Genomic DNA, 17007 nt, shown 5'->3' on the forward strand with positions numbered 1-17007 from the left:
GGAGGAATGAGGGACACGAGGAGGAATGAGGGACACGAGGAAGAATGAGGGACACGAGGAAGAATGAGGGACACATGAGGAGGAGTGAGGAGGAATGAGGGACACATGAGGAGGAGTGAGGAACAAATGAGCAGGAATGAGAGACACATGAGGAGGAGTGAGGAACAAATGAGCAGGAATGAGAGACACATGAGGAGGAATGAGAGACACATGAGGAGGAATGAGGGACAGATGAGGAGGAATGAGGGACACATGAGGAAGAATGAGGGACAGATGAGGAGGAATGAGGGACACATAAGGAGTGAGGGACAGATGAGGAGGAATGAGGGACAGATGAGGAGGAATGGGGGACAGATGAGGAGGAGTGAGGGAACCATGAGGAGGAATGAGGGACACATGAGGAGTGAGGTACACATGAGGAGGAATGAGGGACACATGAGGAGGAATAAGGAGGAATGAGGGACACATGAGGAGGAATGAGGAGGAGTGAGGGACACATGAGGAGGAATGAGGGACATATGAGGAGGAATGAGGGACACATGAGGAGGAATGAGGGACACGAGGAGTGAGGGAACCATGAGGAGGAATGAGGGACAGATGAGGAGGAATGAGGGACACATGAGGAGGAATGAGGGACACGAGGAGTGAGGGAACCATGAGGAGGAATGAGGGACACATGAGGAGTGAGGTACACATGAGGAGGAATGAGGGACATGAGGAGGAATGAGGGACACATGAGGAGGAATGAGGGACACATGAGGAGGAATGAGGGACACATGAGGAGGAATAAGGAGGAATGAGGGACACATGAGGAGGAATGAGGGACACATGAGGAGGAATGAGGAGGAATGAGGGACAGATGAGGAGGAATGAGGGACACATGAGGAGGAGTGAGGGAACCATGAGGAGGAGTGAGGGAACCATGAGGAGTGAGGTACACATGAGGAGGAATGAGGGACATGAGGAGGAATGAGGGACACATGAGGAGGAATAAGGGACACATGAGGAGGAATAAGGAGGAATGAGGGACACATGAGGAGGGACACATGAGGAGGAATGAGGGACACATGAGGAGGAGTGAGGGACACATGAGGAGGAGTGAGGGACACATGAGGAGGAATGAGGGACACATGAGGAGGAATGAGGGACACGAGGAGTGAGGGACACATGAGGAGGAATGAGGGACACATGAGGAGGAATGAGGGACACGAGGAGGAATGAGGGACACGAGGAGGAATGAGGGACACATGAGGAGGAATGAGGGACACATGAGGAGGAATGAGGGACACATGAGGAGGAATGAGGGACACATGAGGAGGAATGAGAGACACATGAGGAGGAATGAGAGACACATGAGGAAGAATGAGGAGGAATGAGGGACAGATGAGGAGGAATGAGGGACACATGAGGAGTGAGGGACACATGAGGAGGAATGAGGGACAGATGAGGAGGAATGAGGGACACATGAGGAAGAATGAGGGACAGATGAGGAGGAATGAGGGACAGATGAGGAGGAATGAGGGACACATGAGGAGTGAGGGACAGATGAGGAGGAATGAGGGACAGATGAGGAGGAATGGGGGACAGATGAGGAGGAGTGAGGGAACCATGAGGAGGAATGAGGGACACATGAGGAGTGAGGTACACATGAGGAGGAATGAGGGACACATGAGGAGGAATAAGGAGGAATGAGGGACACATGAGGAGGAATGAGGAGGAGTTAGGGACACATGAGGAGGAATGAGGGACATATGAGGAGGAATGAGGGACACATGAGGAGGAATGAGGGACACATGAGGAGGAATGAGGGACACATGAGGAGGAATGAGGGACACATGAGGAGGAATGAGGGACACATGAGGAGGAATGAGGGACACGAGGAGTGAGGGACACATGAGGAGGAATGAGGGACACATGAGGAATGAGGGACACATGAGGAGTGAGGGACACATGAGGAGGAATGAGGGACACATGAGGAGGAATGAGAGACACATGAGGAAGAATGAGGGACAGATGAGGAGGAATGAGGGACACATGAGGAAGAATGAGGAGGAATGAGAGACAGATGAGGAGGAATGAGGGACACATGAGGAGGAATGAGAGACCCATGAGGAAGAATGAGGGACAGATGAGGAGGAATGAGGGACAGATGAGGAGGAATGAGGGACACATGAGGAAGAATGAGGGACACATGAGGAAGAATGAGGGACAGATGAGGAAGAATGAGGAGGAATGAGAGACACATGAGGAATGAGGGACACATGAGGAGGAATGAGGGACACATGAGGAGGAATGAGGGACACATGAGGAGGAATGAGGAGGAATGAGAGACACATGAGGAGGAATGAGGGACAGATGAGGAGGAATGAGAGACACATGAGGAGGAATGAGGGACAGATGAGGAGGAATGAGGGACATTTGGGACCTCTGCAGAATAGGTAACGGAAGTGACGTAGTGTCACGGCCATCTTGGTACACCCCACTAAGGGCAGTCAGAAGTTGCCAAGCGGACATCTTGTTACACCCACCGGAGTTTCGCATTTCATATATTTTGATGTTGAATAGTACTGAAGTATTCTCCCCCCTCCCCCCCGCAATCTCCTATACAGGAATCCAGAAATGAGAACTGTCCGCGCTCCCAGCGACAACCATTCATTCTTTTTATTTAACACCGCCAATCACTGAGCTTCTTGCCAGCCCCGCCTCCTCATACATACCGAACCAACCAGAGAGAAATAGGCGGGGCTAGGGTTGTTCATCTCCCGCCCCTCACGTCACGTGATGCGTCAGCTTGCGGTCATGTGACCGGAGAGGAAGAGGAGAGATGAGCCGAGGAGACCCCGAACCCGAGGTACCCCTCCGGGCTACAGCCCCCTCCCCCACACCCATCTCTAGGGACTACAACCCCCTCCCCCATCATCATCGGGGACTACACCCCCCTCCCCCCACCTGGACCACAACCCCCTCCCCTACACCCATCTCTGGGGACTACAACCCCCTCCCCATCATCACCGGGCACTACAACCCCCTCCCCCATCATCACCGGGGACTACACCCCCCTCCCCCCACCTGGACCACAACCCCCTCCCCTACACCCATCTCTGGGGACTACAACCCCCTCCCCATCATCACCGGGCACTACAACCCCCTCCCCCATCATCACCGGGGACTACACCCCCCTCCCCCCACCTGGACCACAACCCCCTCCCCTACACCCATCTCTGGGGACTACAACCCCCTCCGGACTACAAGCTCCTCCCCTTCGGACTACAACCCCCTCCCCCACACCCATCTCTGGGAACTACAACCCCCCTCCCCCCTCCGGACTACAACCCCCTCCCCCATCATCACCAGAGACTACAACCCCCTCCCCTACACCCATCTCTGGGAACTACAACCCCCCTCCCCCGCAACTACAACCCCCTCCCCCATCATCACCGGGGACCATAACCCCTTCCGGACTACAACCCCCTCCCCTACACCCATCTCTGGGGACCACAACCCCCTGCCCCCTCCGGACCACAACCCCCCTCCCCCACCGGGGCTACAACCCCCTCCCCTACACCCATCTCCGGGGTCTACTACACCCCTCCCCCTGGGACTACAACCCCCCCATCATCACCGGGGACTACAACCCCCTCCCCTACACCCATCTCTGGAGACCATAACCCCCTCCCCCATTATCGCCGGGGACCACAACTCCCTCCCCCACTGGGACCACAACTCCCTCCCCTACACCCATCTCCGGGGGACTACAACCCTCTCCCCCACCGGGGACTACAACCCCCTCCCCCAGGACTGCAATCCCCTCCCCCACCGGGACTACAATTCCCTCCTTCTCACGGGACTACTACCCCCCCTCCCCTACACCCATACACCATAACCCCCTCCGGAGTACAGCCACCTCCCCCATCATCACCGGGGACCACAACCCCCTCCCCCCGTGGACCACAACCCCCTCCCCATCATCAGCGGGGACTACAACCCCCTCCCCTACACCCATCTCCAGGAACTACAGCCCCCTCCCCCACGGGGGGACTACAATTCCCTCCTTCACACGGGACTACAACCCCCTCTCCTACACTCATCACCGGGGATTACAGCCCCCTCCCTCCATCACGCAGTGGGCGGGTCCCCCGGTAGCCCCTCCCTCCATCACGCAGTGGGCGGGTCCCTCTACCATGCAGTGGACGGGTCCCCGGTAGCCCCTCCCTCTATCCCATCACGCAGTGGACGGGCCCCCTGGTACTCCCCTCCCTCCCATCACGCAGTGGGTGGGTCCCCCGGTAGCCCCCTCCATCATGCAGTGGGCGGGGTCCCTCCATCACGCGGTGGGTGGGTCCCCCGGTAGGCCCCTCCCTTCATCACGCGGTGGGCGGGTCCCCTGGTAGCCCCTCCCTCCATCACGCGGTGGGCGGGTCCCTCCATCACGCGGTGGGCGGGTCCCTCCATCACGCAGTGGGCGGGTCCCTGGTGACGCGGTCCTGTGGTTTCAGGTGGAGAGTCGGGAAGACGAGGAGCAGAATGTTAAGTTGTCGGAGATTCTGGAGCTGCTGGTGGCGGCCGGATACTTCCGGGCCAGAATTAAGGGGCTCTCCCCCTTCGACAAGGTGAGCTTTTGATTGGTTGTCTGCAGGAGGTGGAGGTGTGGTCTGCTGTGACCAATCAGAGTGCTAAAGAATACAACACAAAACCTGATTGGCTGCTTTGGGCCACACCCCCTGCAGTTCTACACACTCTTTGCATCATGTGACTTTGTCTCCGCCTCCAGGTTGTGGGCGGGATGACCTGGTGTATCACCACCTGCAACTTCGACATCGATGTGGACCTTCTCTTCCAGGAGAACTCCACCATTGGCCAGAAGATGTAAGTAGGCGGGAACATGGCAGAGGGGGGGGGTCTAATATCCGCATACTTCATAGAGGTGGAGCCTCCTTCCGTGTATTGTGGGCTGGTGACCCCACAATATAACAATACCGGACTGCTGACCCCACAATATATAAATACCGGACTGGTGACCCCACAATATAACAATACCGGACTGGTGACCCCACAATATAACAATACCGGACTGGTGACCCCACAATATAACAATACCGGACTGGTGACCCCACAATATAACAATACCGGACTGGTGACCCCACAATATATAAATACAGGACTGGTGACCCCACAATATAACAATACCAGACTGGTGACCCCCCAATATATAAACACTGGACTGGTGACCCCCCAATATATAAACACCGGACTGATGACCCCCAATATATAAATACCGGACTGGTGACCCCCAATATATAAATACCGGACTGGAGACCCCACAATATATAAATACCGCACTGGTGACCCCACAATATATAAATACAGGACTGGTGACCCCCACAATATATAAATACAGGACTGGTGACCCCCACAATATATAAATACAGGACTGGTGACCCCCACAATATATAAATACCAGACTGGTGACCCCACAATATATAAATACCGCACTGGTGACCCCACAATATATAAATACCGCACTGGTGACCCCACAATATATAAACAGCGGACTGGTGACCCCACAATATATAAACAGCGGACTGGTGACCCCACAATATATAAACAGCGGACTGGTGACCCCACAATATATAAACAGCGGACTGGTGACCCCACAATATATAAATACCGGACTGGTGACCCCACAATATATAAATACCGGACTGGTGACCCCACAATATATAAACAGCGGACTGGTGACCCCACAATATATAAATACCGCACTGGTGACCCCACAATATATAAATACCGCACTGGTGACCCCACAATATATAAATACCGCACTGGTGACCCCACAATATATAAATACCGCACTGGTGACCCCACAATATATAAACAGCGGACTGGTGACCCCACAATATATAAACAGCGGACTGGTGACCCCACAATATATAAATACCGGACTGGTGACCCCACAATATATAAATACCGGACTGGTGACCCCCCAATATATAAACACCGGACTGGTGACCCCCAATATATAAATACCGGACTGGTGACCCCACAATAGGGAGAACTTTTCCGCAGAAGGGAGTTTAACAAGACTCGTGGTCACTCATAAAAATTAGAAGAAAAGAGGTATAAGCTTAAACTATGTAGAGGGTTCTTTACTGTAAGAGTGGCAAGGATGTGGAATTCCCTTCCACAGGCGGTGGTCTCAGCGGGGGGGCATTGGTAGAAACTATTAGATAATCACCTGAACGACCACAACATACATGATATACAATGTAACACTGACATATAATCACACAACATACAGGATATACAATGTAACACTGACACATAATCACACAACATACATGATATACAATGTAACACTGACATATAATCACACAACATACATGATATACAATGTAATAGTGACATATAATCACACAACATACATGATATACAATGTAACACTGACATATAATCACACAACATACATGATATACAATGTAATACTGACATATAATCACACAACATACATGATATACAATGTAATACTGACATATAATCACACAACATACATGATATACAATGTAATAATGACATATAATCACACAACATACATGATATACAATGTAATACTGACATATAATCACACAACATACATGATATACAATGTAATAGTGACATATAATCACACAACATACATGATATACAATGTAACACTGACATATAATCACACAACATACATGATATACAATGTAATACTGACATATAATCACACAACATACATGATATACAATGTAACACTGACATATTATCACACAACATACATGATATACAATGTAATAATGACATATAATCACACAACATACATGATATACAATGTAACACTGACATATAATCACACAACATACATGATATACAATGTAATAATGACATATAATCACACAACATACATGATATACAATGTAATAATGACATATAATCACACAACATACATGATATACAATGTAACACTGACATATAATCACACAACATACAGGATATACAATGTAACACTGACACATAATCACACAACATACATGATATACAATGTAATACTGACATATAATCACACAACATACATGATATACAATGTAACACTGACATATAATCACACAACATACATGATATACAATGTAATAGTGACATATAATCACACAACATACATGATATACAATGTAACACTGACATATAATCACACAACATACATGATATACAATGTAATACTGACATATAATCACACAACATACATGATATACAATGTAACACTGACATATTATCACACAACATACATGATATACAATGTAATACTGACATATAATCACACAACATACATGATATACAATGTAATACTGACATATAATCACACAACATACATGATATACAATGTAATAATGACATATAATCACACAACATACATGATATACAATGTAATACTGACATATAATCACACAACATACATGATATACAATGTAATAATGACATATAATCACACAACATACATGATATACAATGTAATACTGACATATTATCACACAACATACATGATATACAATGTAATACTGACATATAATCACACAACATACATGATATACAATGTAATAGTGACATATAATCACACAACATACATGATATACAATGTAACACTGACATATAATCACACAACATACATGATATACAATGTAATACTGACATATAATCACACAACATACATGATATACAATGTAATACTGACATATAATCACACAACATACAGGATATACAATGTAACACTGACACATAATCACACAACATACATGATATACAATGTAATACTGACATATAATCACACAACATACATGATATACAATGTAACACTGACATATTATCACACAACATACATGATATACAATGTAATACTGACATATAATCACACAACATACATGATATACAATGTAATACTGACATATAATCACACAACATACATGATATACAATGTAATAATGACATATAATCACACAACATACATGATATACAATGTAATACTGACATATAATCACACAACATACATGATATACAATGTAATAATGACATATAATCACACAACATACATGATATACAATGTAATACTGACATATTATCACACAACATACATGATATACAATGTAATACTGACATATAATCACACAACATACATGATATACAATGTAATACTGACATATAATCACACAACATACATGATATACAATGTAATAGTGACATATAATCACACAACATACATGATATACAATGTAACACTGACATATAATCACACAACATACATGATATACAATGTAACACTGACATATAATCACACAACATACATGATATACAATGTAATACTGACATATAATCACACAACATACATGATATACAATGTAACACTGACATATTATCACACAACATACATGATATACAATGTAATACTGACAAATAATCACACAACATACATGATATACAATGTAATACTGACATATAATCACACAACATACATGATATACAATGTAACACTGACATATTATCACACAACATACATGATATACAATGTAATACTGACAAATAATCACACAACATACATGATATACAATGTAATACTGACATATAATCACACAACATACATGATATACAATGTAACACTGACACATAATCACACAACATACATGATATACAATGTAATACTGACATATAATCACACAACATACATGATATACAATGTAACACTGACATATTATCACACAACATACATGATATACAATGTAATACTGACAAATAATCACACAACATACATGATATACAATGTAATAATGACATATAATCACACAACATACATGATATACAATGTAACACTGACATATAATCACACGGGTTGGACTTGATGTAACGATGGGTGACAATACTTCTCATATCACCCGCCCCCCTTGTACCCAATTCCTCACACCCCTCAATATGATAGGCAGCCTAAGTGACCAATCAAATGTAATAGCTTGGAGGGGGCGGGGCTTATTTTTCAGGGGTTGGGGAGATGAGCACAGAGGAGTAAACTGGGTTTCTCAGGATACCTGGTGATTGGACAAAATGGTAATGGGGGGGGGGGTGACTGGCTGAGTCCCGCCCATGGGTTTACCCCTCCCCCTACAGAATACACACCTACCTACCCCATACATGGAGATGCTGGGCGGTTTTGTCGGGTTGGTCAGTCTCTTTGCAGGTAGTCGGAGATCCGGGAAGGTTTGTCTGTAAATCTGTCCACATGTCGGCTCCGGAAGAATACTGAGGACCTACCCGCTATGTTTGGGGCTCCGGGGGGGGAATTCTCCACCATCAGTCTGGTTGTGGATTTGTGGAGGAGCCCCGCTGGTGTTCAGCCCCAATCTCCATGAGGATGATCCGAGTTGGGAGCAGAGTACCTCATACTTTTGCCATGGTTACCAATGACCGTTGTTCTCTCCTGGCAGAGCTCTGACTGAGAAGATCGTATCCGCCCTTCCAAAGATGAAATGTCCTCAGAGGCTGGAGCCTCACCAGATCCAAGGCCTGGACTTCATCCACATCTTCCCTGTCATCCAGGTGAGTGGAAGCCATGCGGGGGAGGTTATTGTACCACCATTGGCCGGGCTTGGTCAGCTGACAACCGTCTCATGCCTCCTTTACATTGCATCCCCCTCATCACTATGCTGCAATTTCCTGGTGGAGCCGCCATCTCTCCAGTCTTAGCTCTGCAGGGCTTCAATTAAGTGAAGGGTGAGGTGGCGGGTTGGGGGGCGAGGTGGCAGGTCAGGTTGGGAGGTGGCAGGGGGGCGAGGTGGCTTTTCCGGTTGGGAGGCGGTGGTTCAGGGGGTGAGGTGTCGGGTTGGGAGGCGGTGGTTCAGGGGGTCAGGTGGCGGGGTGGGGGGGGGGTGAGATGGAGTGTCGGGTTGGGAGGCGGTGGTTCAGGGGGTGAGGTGGCGTGTCGGGTTGGGAGGCGGTGGTTCAGGGGGTGAGGTGGCGTGTCGGGTTGGGAGGCGGTGGTTCAGGGGGTGAGGTGGCGGGGGGGGGGGTGAGATGGAGTGTCGGGTTGGGAGGCGGTGGTTCAGGGGGTGAGGTGGCGGGGGGGAGGTGGCGGGGGGGGGTCAGATGGAGTGTCGGGTTGGGAGGCGGTGGTTCAGGGGGTGAGGTGGCGGGGGGGTGAGATGGAGTGTCGGGTTGGGAGGCGGTGGTTCAGGGGGTGAGGTGGCGTGTCGGGTTGGGAGGCGGTGGTTCAGGGGGTGAGGTGGCGGGCCGAGTTGGGAGGTGGCGGGTCCAGGGGCAAGGTGGTGGGTCAGCTTGGGAGGAGGGGTGGGGTGAGGTGGCTTGTCGGGTTGGGAGGCGGTGGTTCAGGGGGTCAGGTGGCGGGGGGGGTGAGATGGAGTGTCGGGTTGGGAGGCGGTGGTTCAGGGGGTCAGGTGGCGGGGGGGGGGGGGGGTGAGATGGAGTGTCGGGTTGGGAGACGGTGGTTCAGGGGGTGAGGTGGAGTGTCGGGTTGGGAGACGGTGGTTCAGGGGGTGAGGTGGCGTGTCGGGTTGGGAGGCGGTGGTTCAGGGGGTGAGGTGGCGTGTCGGGTTGGGAGGCGGTGGTTCAGGGGGTGAGGTGGCGTGTCGGGTTGGGAGGCGGTGGTTCAGGGGGTGAGGTGGCGGGCCGAGTTGGGAGGTGGCGGGTCCAGGGGCAAGGTGGTGGGTCAGCTTGGGAGGAGGGGTGGGGTGAGGTGGCAGGCCGGGGGGAGTGAGGCGAGGTGGTGGGCCAGGGAGGGGGGGGGGGGTTAGGTGGCAGGTCGGGGGGAGTGGGGTGAGGAAGCGGGACGGGGGGGTAAGTGGGGTGGCGAATCAGGACGTGTTTCTGAGACTCACATGTTGTGTTTGTTTGGCAGTGGCTGGTGAAACGCGCCATAGAGACCAGGCAGGAGATGGGGGACTACATCCGATCCTACTCTGTATCCCAGTTCCAGAAGGATCATCGACTCCCAGAGGTGAGTATTTATCATGGTGAAGGGAGGAAGAGGAGGATGAGGATGAATGTTCATCATGGTGGAGGATGAGGATGGGTGTGTTATACGGGCCGCCAACATGGCCCCATTTCCTGGATAACACATGGGGGGGCTCCTGCTGGGTGACTTCTGAAAATACTCGTTCTCCTCATACTTATCCTTGCTATGTCACCTGGTTCCTGTGTTGTGACATCACTGGCTGCATGCTTTTTTGGGTCAGTGATCAGAAAATAGAAAATCAAGAGGATCAGCATTACAGGTAAGAAGCGTTTTCAGGGAAGGATCGGGGGGGGGGGGGGGGGGTCTAGATTTCTCATCAGATGAATGAATTCCTCCAGTTATGGGTGAAGCTGAGTGCCAGTAGTCACCCCCCCATCTCTCTATCTTGCAGGATGAAGAGTTTGCCAGCCGGCGGGAGAAGGCGGTGAGGACTCTGACCGAGACTTGTGTGAGTGAAACTCCTGAGGCTGTTGTAAGATTGATGGGACCGTGGGAACATATCGCCAACATAAGCAGTCAGACGGTGTGGGTTGGCCGCTGTATCAGCGCGGAGGGGAAGGGTGGTGTTGGGAAGCTATGGTTGGTGGAGGGGGAGGGCAGTGTTAGGTGAGTGTTGGGTCAGTGTTGGGAAGCTATGGTTGGTGGAGGGCGGTGTTGGGTGAGTGTTGGGAAGCTATGGTTGGTGGAGGGCGGTGTTGGGTCAGTGTTGGGAAGCTATGGTTGGTGGAGGGCGGTGTTGGGTCAGTGTTGGGAAGCTATGGTTGGTGGAGGGCGGTGTTGGGTCAGTGTTGGGAAGCTATGGTTGGTGGAGGGCGGTGTTGGGTCAGTGTTGGGAAGCTATGGTTGGTGGAGGGGGAGGGCGGTGTTGGGTCAGTGTTGGGAAGCTATGGTTGGTGGAGGGCGGTGTTGGGTCAGTGTTGGGAAGCTATGGTTGGTGGAGGGCGGTGTTGGGTCAGTGTTGGGAAGCTATGGTTGGTGGAGGGCGGTGTTGGGTCAGTGTTGGGAAGCTATGGTTGGTGGAGGGCGGTGTTGGGTCAGTGTTGGGAAGCTATGGTTGGTGGAGGGCGGTGTTGGGTCAGTGTTGGGAAGCTATGGTTGGTGGAGGGGGAGGGCGGTGTTGGGTCAGTGTTGGGAAGCTATGGTTGGTGGAGGGCGGTGTTGGGTCAGTGTTGGGAAGCTATGGTTGGTGGAGGGCAGTGTTGGGTGAGTGTTGGGAAGCTATGGTTGGTGGAGGGGGAGGGCGGTGTTGAGTGAGTTTTGGGGTCGCAGGTTGGGAAGCTAGGGTTGGGGGAGGGGGGTGTTGGGGTCGCAGGTTGGGAAGCTATGGTTGGTGGAGGGCGGTGTTGGGTCAGTGTTGGGAAGCTATGGTTGGTGGAGGGCGGTGTTGGGAAGCTATGGTTGGTGGAGGGCGGTGTTGGGTCAGTGTTGGGAAGCTATGGTTGGTGGAGGGCGGTGTTGGGTCAGTGTTGGGAAGCTATGGTTGGTGGAGGGCGGTGTTGGGAAGCTATGGTTGGTGGAGGGCGGTGTTGGGTCAGTGTTGGGAAGCTATGGTTGGTGGAGGGCGGTGTTGGGTCAGTGTTGGGAAGCTATGGTTGGTGGAGGGCGGTGTTGGGAAGCTATGGTTGGTGGAGGGCGGTGTTGGGTCAGTGTTGGGAAGCTATGGTTGGTGGAGGGCGGTGTTGGGTCAGTGTTGGGAAGCTATGGTTGGTGGAGGGCGGTGTTGGGTCAGTGTTTGGGAAGCTATGGTTGGTGGAGGGCGGTGTTGGGTCAGTGTTGGGAAGCTATGGTTGGTGGAGGGGGAGGGCGGTGTTGGGTGAGTGTTGGGAAGCTATGGTTGGTGGAGGGCGGTGTTGGGTCAGTGTTGGGAAGCTATGGTTGGTGGAGGGCGGTGTTGGGAAGCTATGGTTGGTGGAGGGCAGTGTTGGGTGAGTGTTGGGAAGCTATGGTTGGTGGAGGGGGGAGGGCGGTGTTGAGTGAGTTTTGGGGTCGCAGGTTGGGAAGCTAGGGTTGGGGGAGGGGGGTGTTGGGGTCGCAGGTTGGGAAGCTAGGGTTGGGGGAGGGGGGTGTTGGGTCAGTGTTGGGAAGCTATGGTTGGTGGAGGGCGGTGTTGGGTGAGTGTTGGGAAGCTATGGTTGGTGGAGGGCGGTGTTGGGTCAGTGTTGGGAAGCTATGGTTGGTGGAGGGGGAGGGCGGTGTTGGGTGAGTGTTGGGAAGCTATGGTTGGTGGAGGGCGGTGTTGGGTCAGTGTTGGGAAGCTATGGTTGGTGGAGGGGGAGGGCGGTGTTGGGTCAGTGTTGGGAAGCTATGGTTGGTGGAGGGGGAGGGCGGTGTTGGGTGAGTGTTGGTAAGCTATGGTTGGTGGAGGGGGAGGGCGGTGTTGGGTCAGTGTTGGGAAGCTATGGTTGGTGGAGGGGGAGGGCGGTGTTGGGTGAGTGTTGGGAAGCTATGGTTGGTGGAGGGGGAGGGCGGTGTTGAGTGAGTTTTGGGGTCGCAGGTTGGGAAGCTAGGGTTGGGGGAGGGGGGTGTTGGGGTCGCAGGTTGGGAAGCTATGGTTGGTGGAGGGGGGTGTTGGGGTCAGTGTTGGGACGTGAACATCAATCTAATGGAATAGTCAGCTAATCAATATAAACATATAACATCCCACGATGGTTCCGTAACGTGGACACAATATTAATCACATCTCTGAGGCCGCGTACACACGGGCGGACTGTTCGCCCAACCTTGTCCGCTGAACAGTGTTTGGGCGGACAGTCCGCTCGTGTGTGGGCTTTCAGCGGACAGTTTCAGCGGACAGTTGGACGGACAAAGTCTTTCGGAAATTCCGAAAAACTGTCCGCTGAAACTGTGTTTGAGCGAACAGTCCGCCCGTGTGTGGGCCTGTCCGCTGTACTTTCGAAATGAGCGGACTGTTCCCGCTCGGAAAGTCCGCCCATTTCGAGCGCGTGTACAGGTAGGCGGGGCCCGCGAAGGAGACGTCGCGGGCTCCGCCGCCTGGAATGGGCTTAAAGGGGAACCCCAACGCCGAAAAAAAATCGGCGTGGGGGTTCCCCCCAAGTCCACACCAGACCCTTGTCCGAGCACGCTACCCGGCCGGCCAGGAAAGGGGGGCGAGCGAGCGCGCCCCCCTCCTGAGCCGTACCAGGCCGCGTGCCCTCAACATGGGGGGTGCCTTGGGGAAGGGGGGGCCGCGCGGCCCCCCCACCCCAAAGCACCTTGTCCCCATGTTGATGAGGACAAGGGCCTCTTCCCGACAACCCTGGCCGTTGGTTGTCGGGGTCTGCGGGCGGGGGGCTTATCGGAATCCGGGAGCCCCCTTTAAGAAGGGGGCCCCCGGATACCGGCCCCCCACCCTATGTGAATGAGTATGGGGTACAATGTACCCCTACCCATTCACCTGTGAAATAAAGTACAAATAAAAACACAACACAGGGGGGAAAAAATATTTTATTGCACAGCCGGGGGTCTTCCGTCTTCGGGGGTCTTCTCGCCGGACTCCTCCGCTATGTGTGTGTAGCTCTTTTGCCAGCGGAGGAGTCCGGCTTTCTTCCTCCCCGCCGCCGGCCTCTTCTCCCGACTTCGGGGGTCTTGTCCCCCTCTTCGGTTCTTCTGCCGGGCCACCGCGCCTGGTCCGGTGGCCCGGTCTTCTGTCGCCGTCTTCCGTTCTTCTGTCGCCGCCTTCGGTTCTTCTGCCGGGCCACCGCGCCTTCTTGTAGCTCTTTTACAGGCGGTGGCCCGGTCTTCTGTCGCCGTCGCCGCCTTCCGTTCTTGTTCTTCTTCTTGTTCTTCTTGTTCTTCTCCAGGCGATGTTGACTCGACGAGCTCTCCGGCCGGAATGCCGGGGACGCGCTGTGCGGTCACTTATATAGTGACAATGGGGCGGGGTCACATGGTATATGTCACATGGGTTGGTCACATGGGTTGATGTCACATGGGGACTATGACATCGTAAGGGGGCGGGGTCACCATGTGACATCAACCCATGTGACATATACCATGTGACCCCGCCCCATTGTCACTATATAAGTCACAGCGCAGGGCGGCTCTGGCATTCCGGCCGGAGGGAGCGACGTGTCAACATCGCCTGGAGAAGAACAAGAAGAACAAGAAGAAGAACAAGAACGGAAGGCGGCGACGGCGACAGAAGACCGGGCCACCGCCTGTAAAAGAGCTACAAGAAGGCGCGGTGGCCCGGCAGAAGAACCGAAGGCGGCGACAGAAGAACGGAAGACGGCGACAGAAGACCGGGCCACCGGACCAGGCGCGGTGGCCCGGCAGAAGAACCGAAGAGGGGGACAAGACCCCCGAAGTCGGGAGAAGAGGCCGGCGGCGGGGAGGAAGAAAGCCGGACTCCTCCGCTGGCAAAAGAGCTACACACACATAGCGGAGGAGTCCGGCGAGAAGACCCCCGAAGACGGAAGACCCCCGGCTGTGCAATAAAATATTTTTTCCCCCTGTGTTGTGTTTTTATTTGTACTTTATTTCACAGGTGAATGGGTAGGGGTACATTGTACCCCATACTCATTCACATAGGGTGGGGGGCCGGTATCCGGGGGCCCCCTTCTTAAAGGGGGCTCCCGGATTCCGATAAGCCCCCCGCCCGCAGACCCCGACAACCACGGCCAGGGTTGTCGGGAAGAGGCCCTTGTCCTCATCAACATGGGGACAAGGTGCTTTGGGGTGGGGGGGCCGCGCGGCCCCCCCCTTCCCCAAGGCACCCCCCCATGTTGAGGGCACGCGGCCTGGTACGGCTCAGGAGGGGGGGCGCGCTCGCTCGCCCCCCTTTCCTGGCCGGCCGGGTAGCGTGCTCGGACAAGGGTCTGGTGTGGACTTGGGGGGGAACCCCCACGCCGATTTTTTTCGGCGTTGGGGTTCCCCTTTAAGCCCATTCCAGGCGGCGGAGCCCGCGACGTCTCCTTCGCGGGCCCCGCCTACCTGTACACGCGCTCGAAATGGGCGGATTTGCCTCCTCCTTACGTGGGCGAGTCCGTTCATTTCAAAAGTTGAGCGAACTGTTTGCCCAACCTTGTTCGTCAAACAGTCCGCTCGTGTGTGGGCAAGTCCGCTCATGCAAATTTTGAGCGGACTGTTTGACAAACTGTTTGCCGAACAAGGTTGGGGCGAACAGTCCGCGCGTGTGTACGCGGCCTAAGAGATGACCCGACAGACATAAACAATAGGCGACTTGGTTAACAATGGGAATGCAGCCGTAGGACGCACATGCAGTGGGAGAGACACACATAATAAACAGATGAGATCAGGAGACGCCGGTATCAGGTTGCTTTCAGCTGATTATATTACCTTTTACTATAGAGGTGTGGAGGATTGGGGAGGAGGAGGGGCTGTGGAGGTGAGGAGGATTGGGGAGGAGGAGGGGCTGTTGAGGTGGGGAGGAGGGGCTGTGGAGGTGAGGAGGAGGGGCTGTGGAGGTGGGGAGGATTGGGGAGGAGGGGCTGTGGTGATGTCCTGATTGGTGATTGAGGCGAAGGGTCGGGGGGTAAGACTAGCAGTTTATTAGACATGTTCTGGTTGTCGCCCCCTGCAGGATATCTACAAACCGCGCAGGAAATACAAGAGACAAGAGGGCGCCGCTGAGCTGACAGAGGAGGAGTCCCGCGTACACTCCACCCTTCTGGAATACGGAAGGTACGGAGCTCCGCCCAGTGCACAGAATTATCCTCATTCGTTATTTTATTCTCTTCCTTCCTGCTCGGCATATTTCAGTTCATTCTCCACTCTCTTCCCAGCACTCTGCTCTCTCCTCCTATGTGAGTATGCACGGTGTGATTGTGAGTGACCCCGCTATCACACCCCCAGATTCCTGCCTGTGTGTGACCCTCCCGGGATTATAGATCCCTTCATTCTGTGTTGCCCCTATGGAGGCGGGGCTTGTCGTGTGTCTTACCCAGAAGTAACACCAGAGATGAATGGTGCCAGCAGGCCAAGCAGCACGTAGTCCTGTAAGGCCATCCACAGGCTCA

The 17007-nt window shown here is 52.5% G+C and overlaps 1 protein-coding gene across 1 annotated transcript; it reads left to right on the top strand.

Annotated features, from left to right (window-relative positions):
- The first annotated feature begins 2724 nt into the window (after window positions 1–2724).
- LOC143955151 (coiled-coil domain-containing protein 93-like) lies at window positions 2725–16868 on the top strand. Its single transcript, XM_077465245.1, has 8 exons — window positions 2725–2851; window positions 4497–4610; window positions 4772–4866; window positions 9486–9597; window positions 10913–11011; window positions 11421–11477; window positions 16572–16672; window positions 16774–16868. Exons 1-8 carry the CDS (start codon window positions 2825–2827, stop codon window positions 16796–16798), a joined length of 630 nt encoding a protein of 209 aa, XP_077321371.1. The 5' UTR covers window positions 2725–2824; the 3' UTR covers window positions 16799–16868.
- Window positions 16869–17007: the final 139 nt, after the last annotated feature.

Source organism: Lithobates pipiens, unplaced genomic scaffold (assembly GCF_037356315.1).
Source record: "Lithobates pipiens isolate NorthernLeopardFrog02 unplaced genomic scaffold, aLitPip1_a1.2 Scaffold_325, whole genome shotgun sequence".
NCBI lineage: Eukaryota > Metazoa > Chordata > Amphibia > Anura > Ranidae > Lithobates > Lithobates pipiens.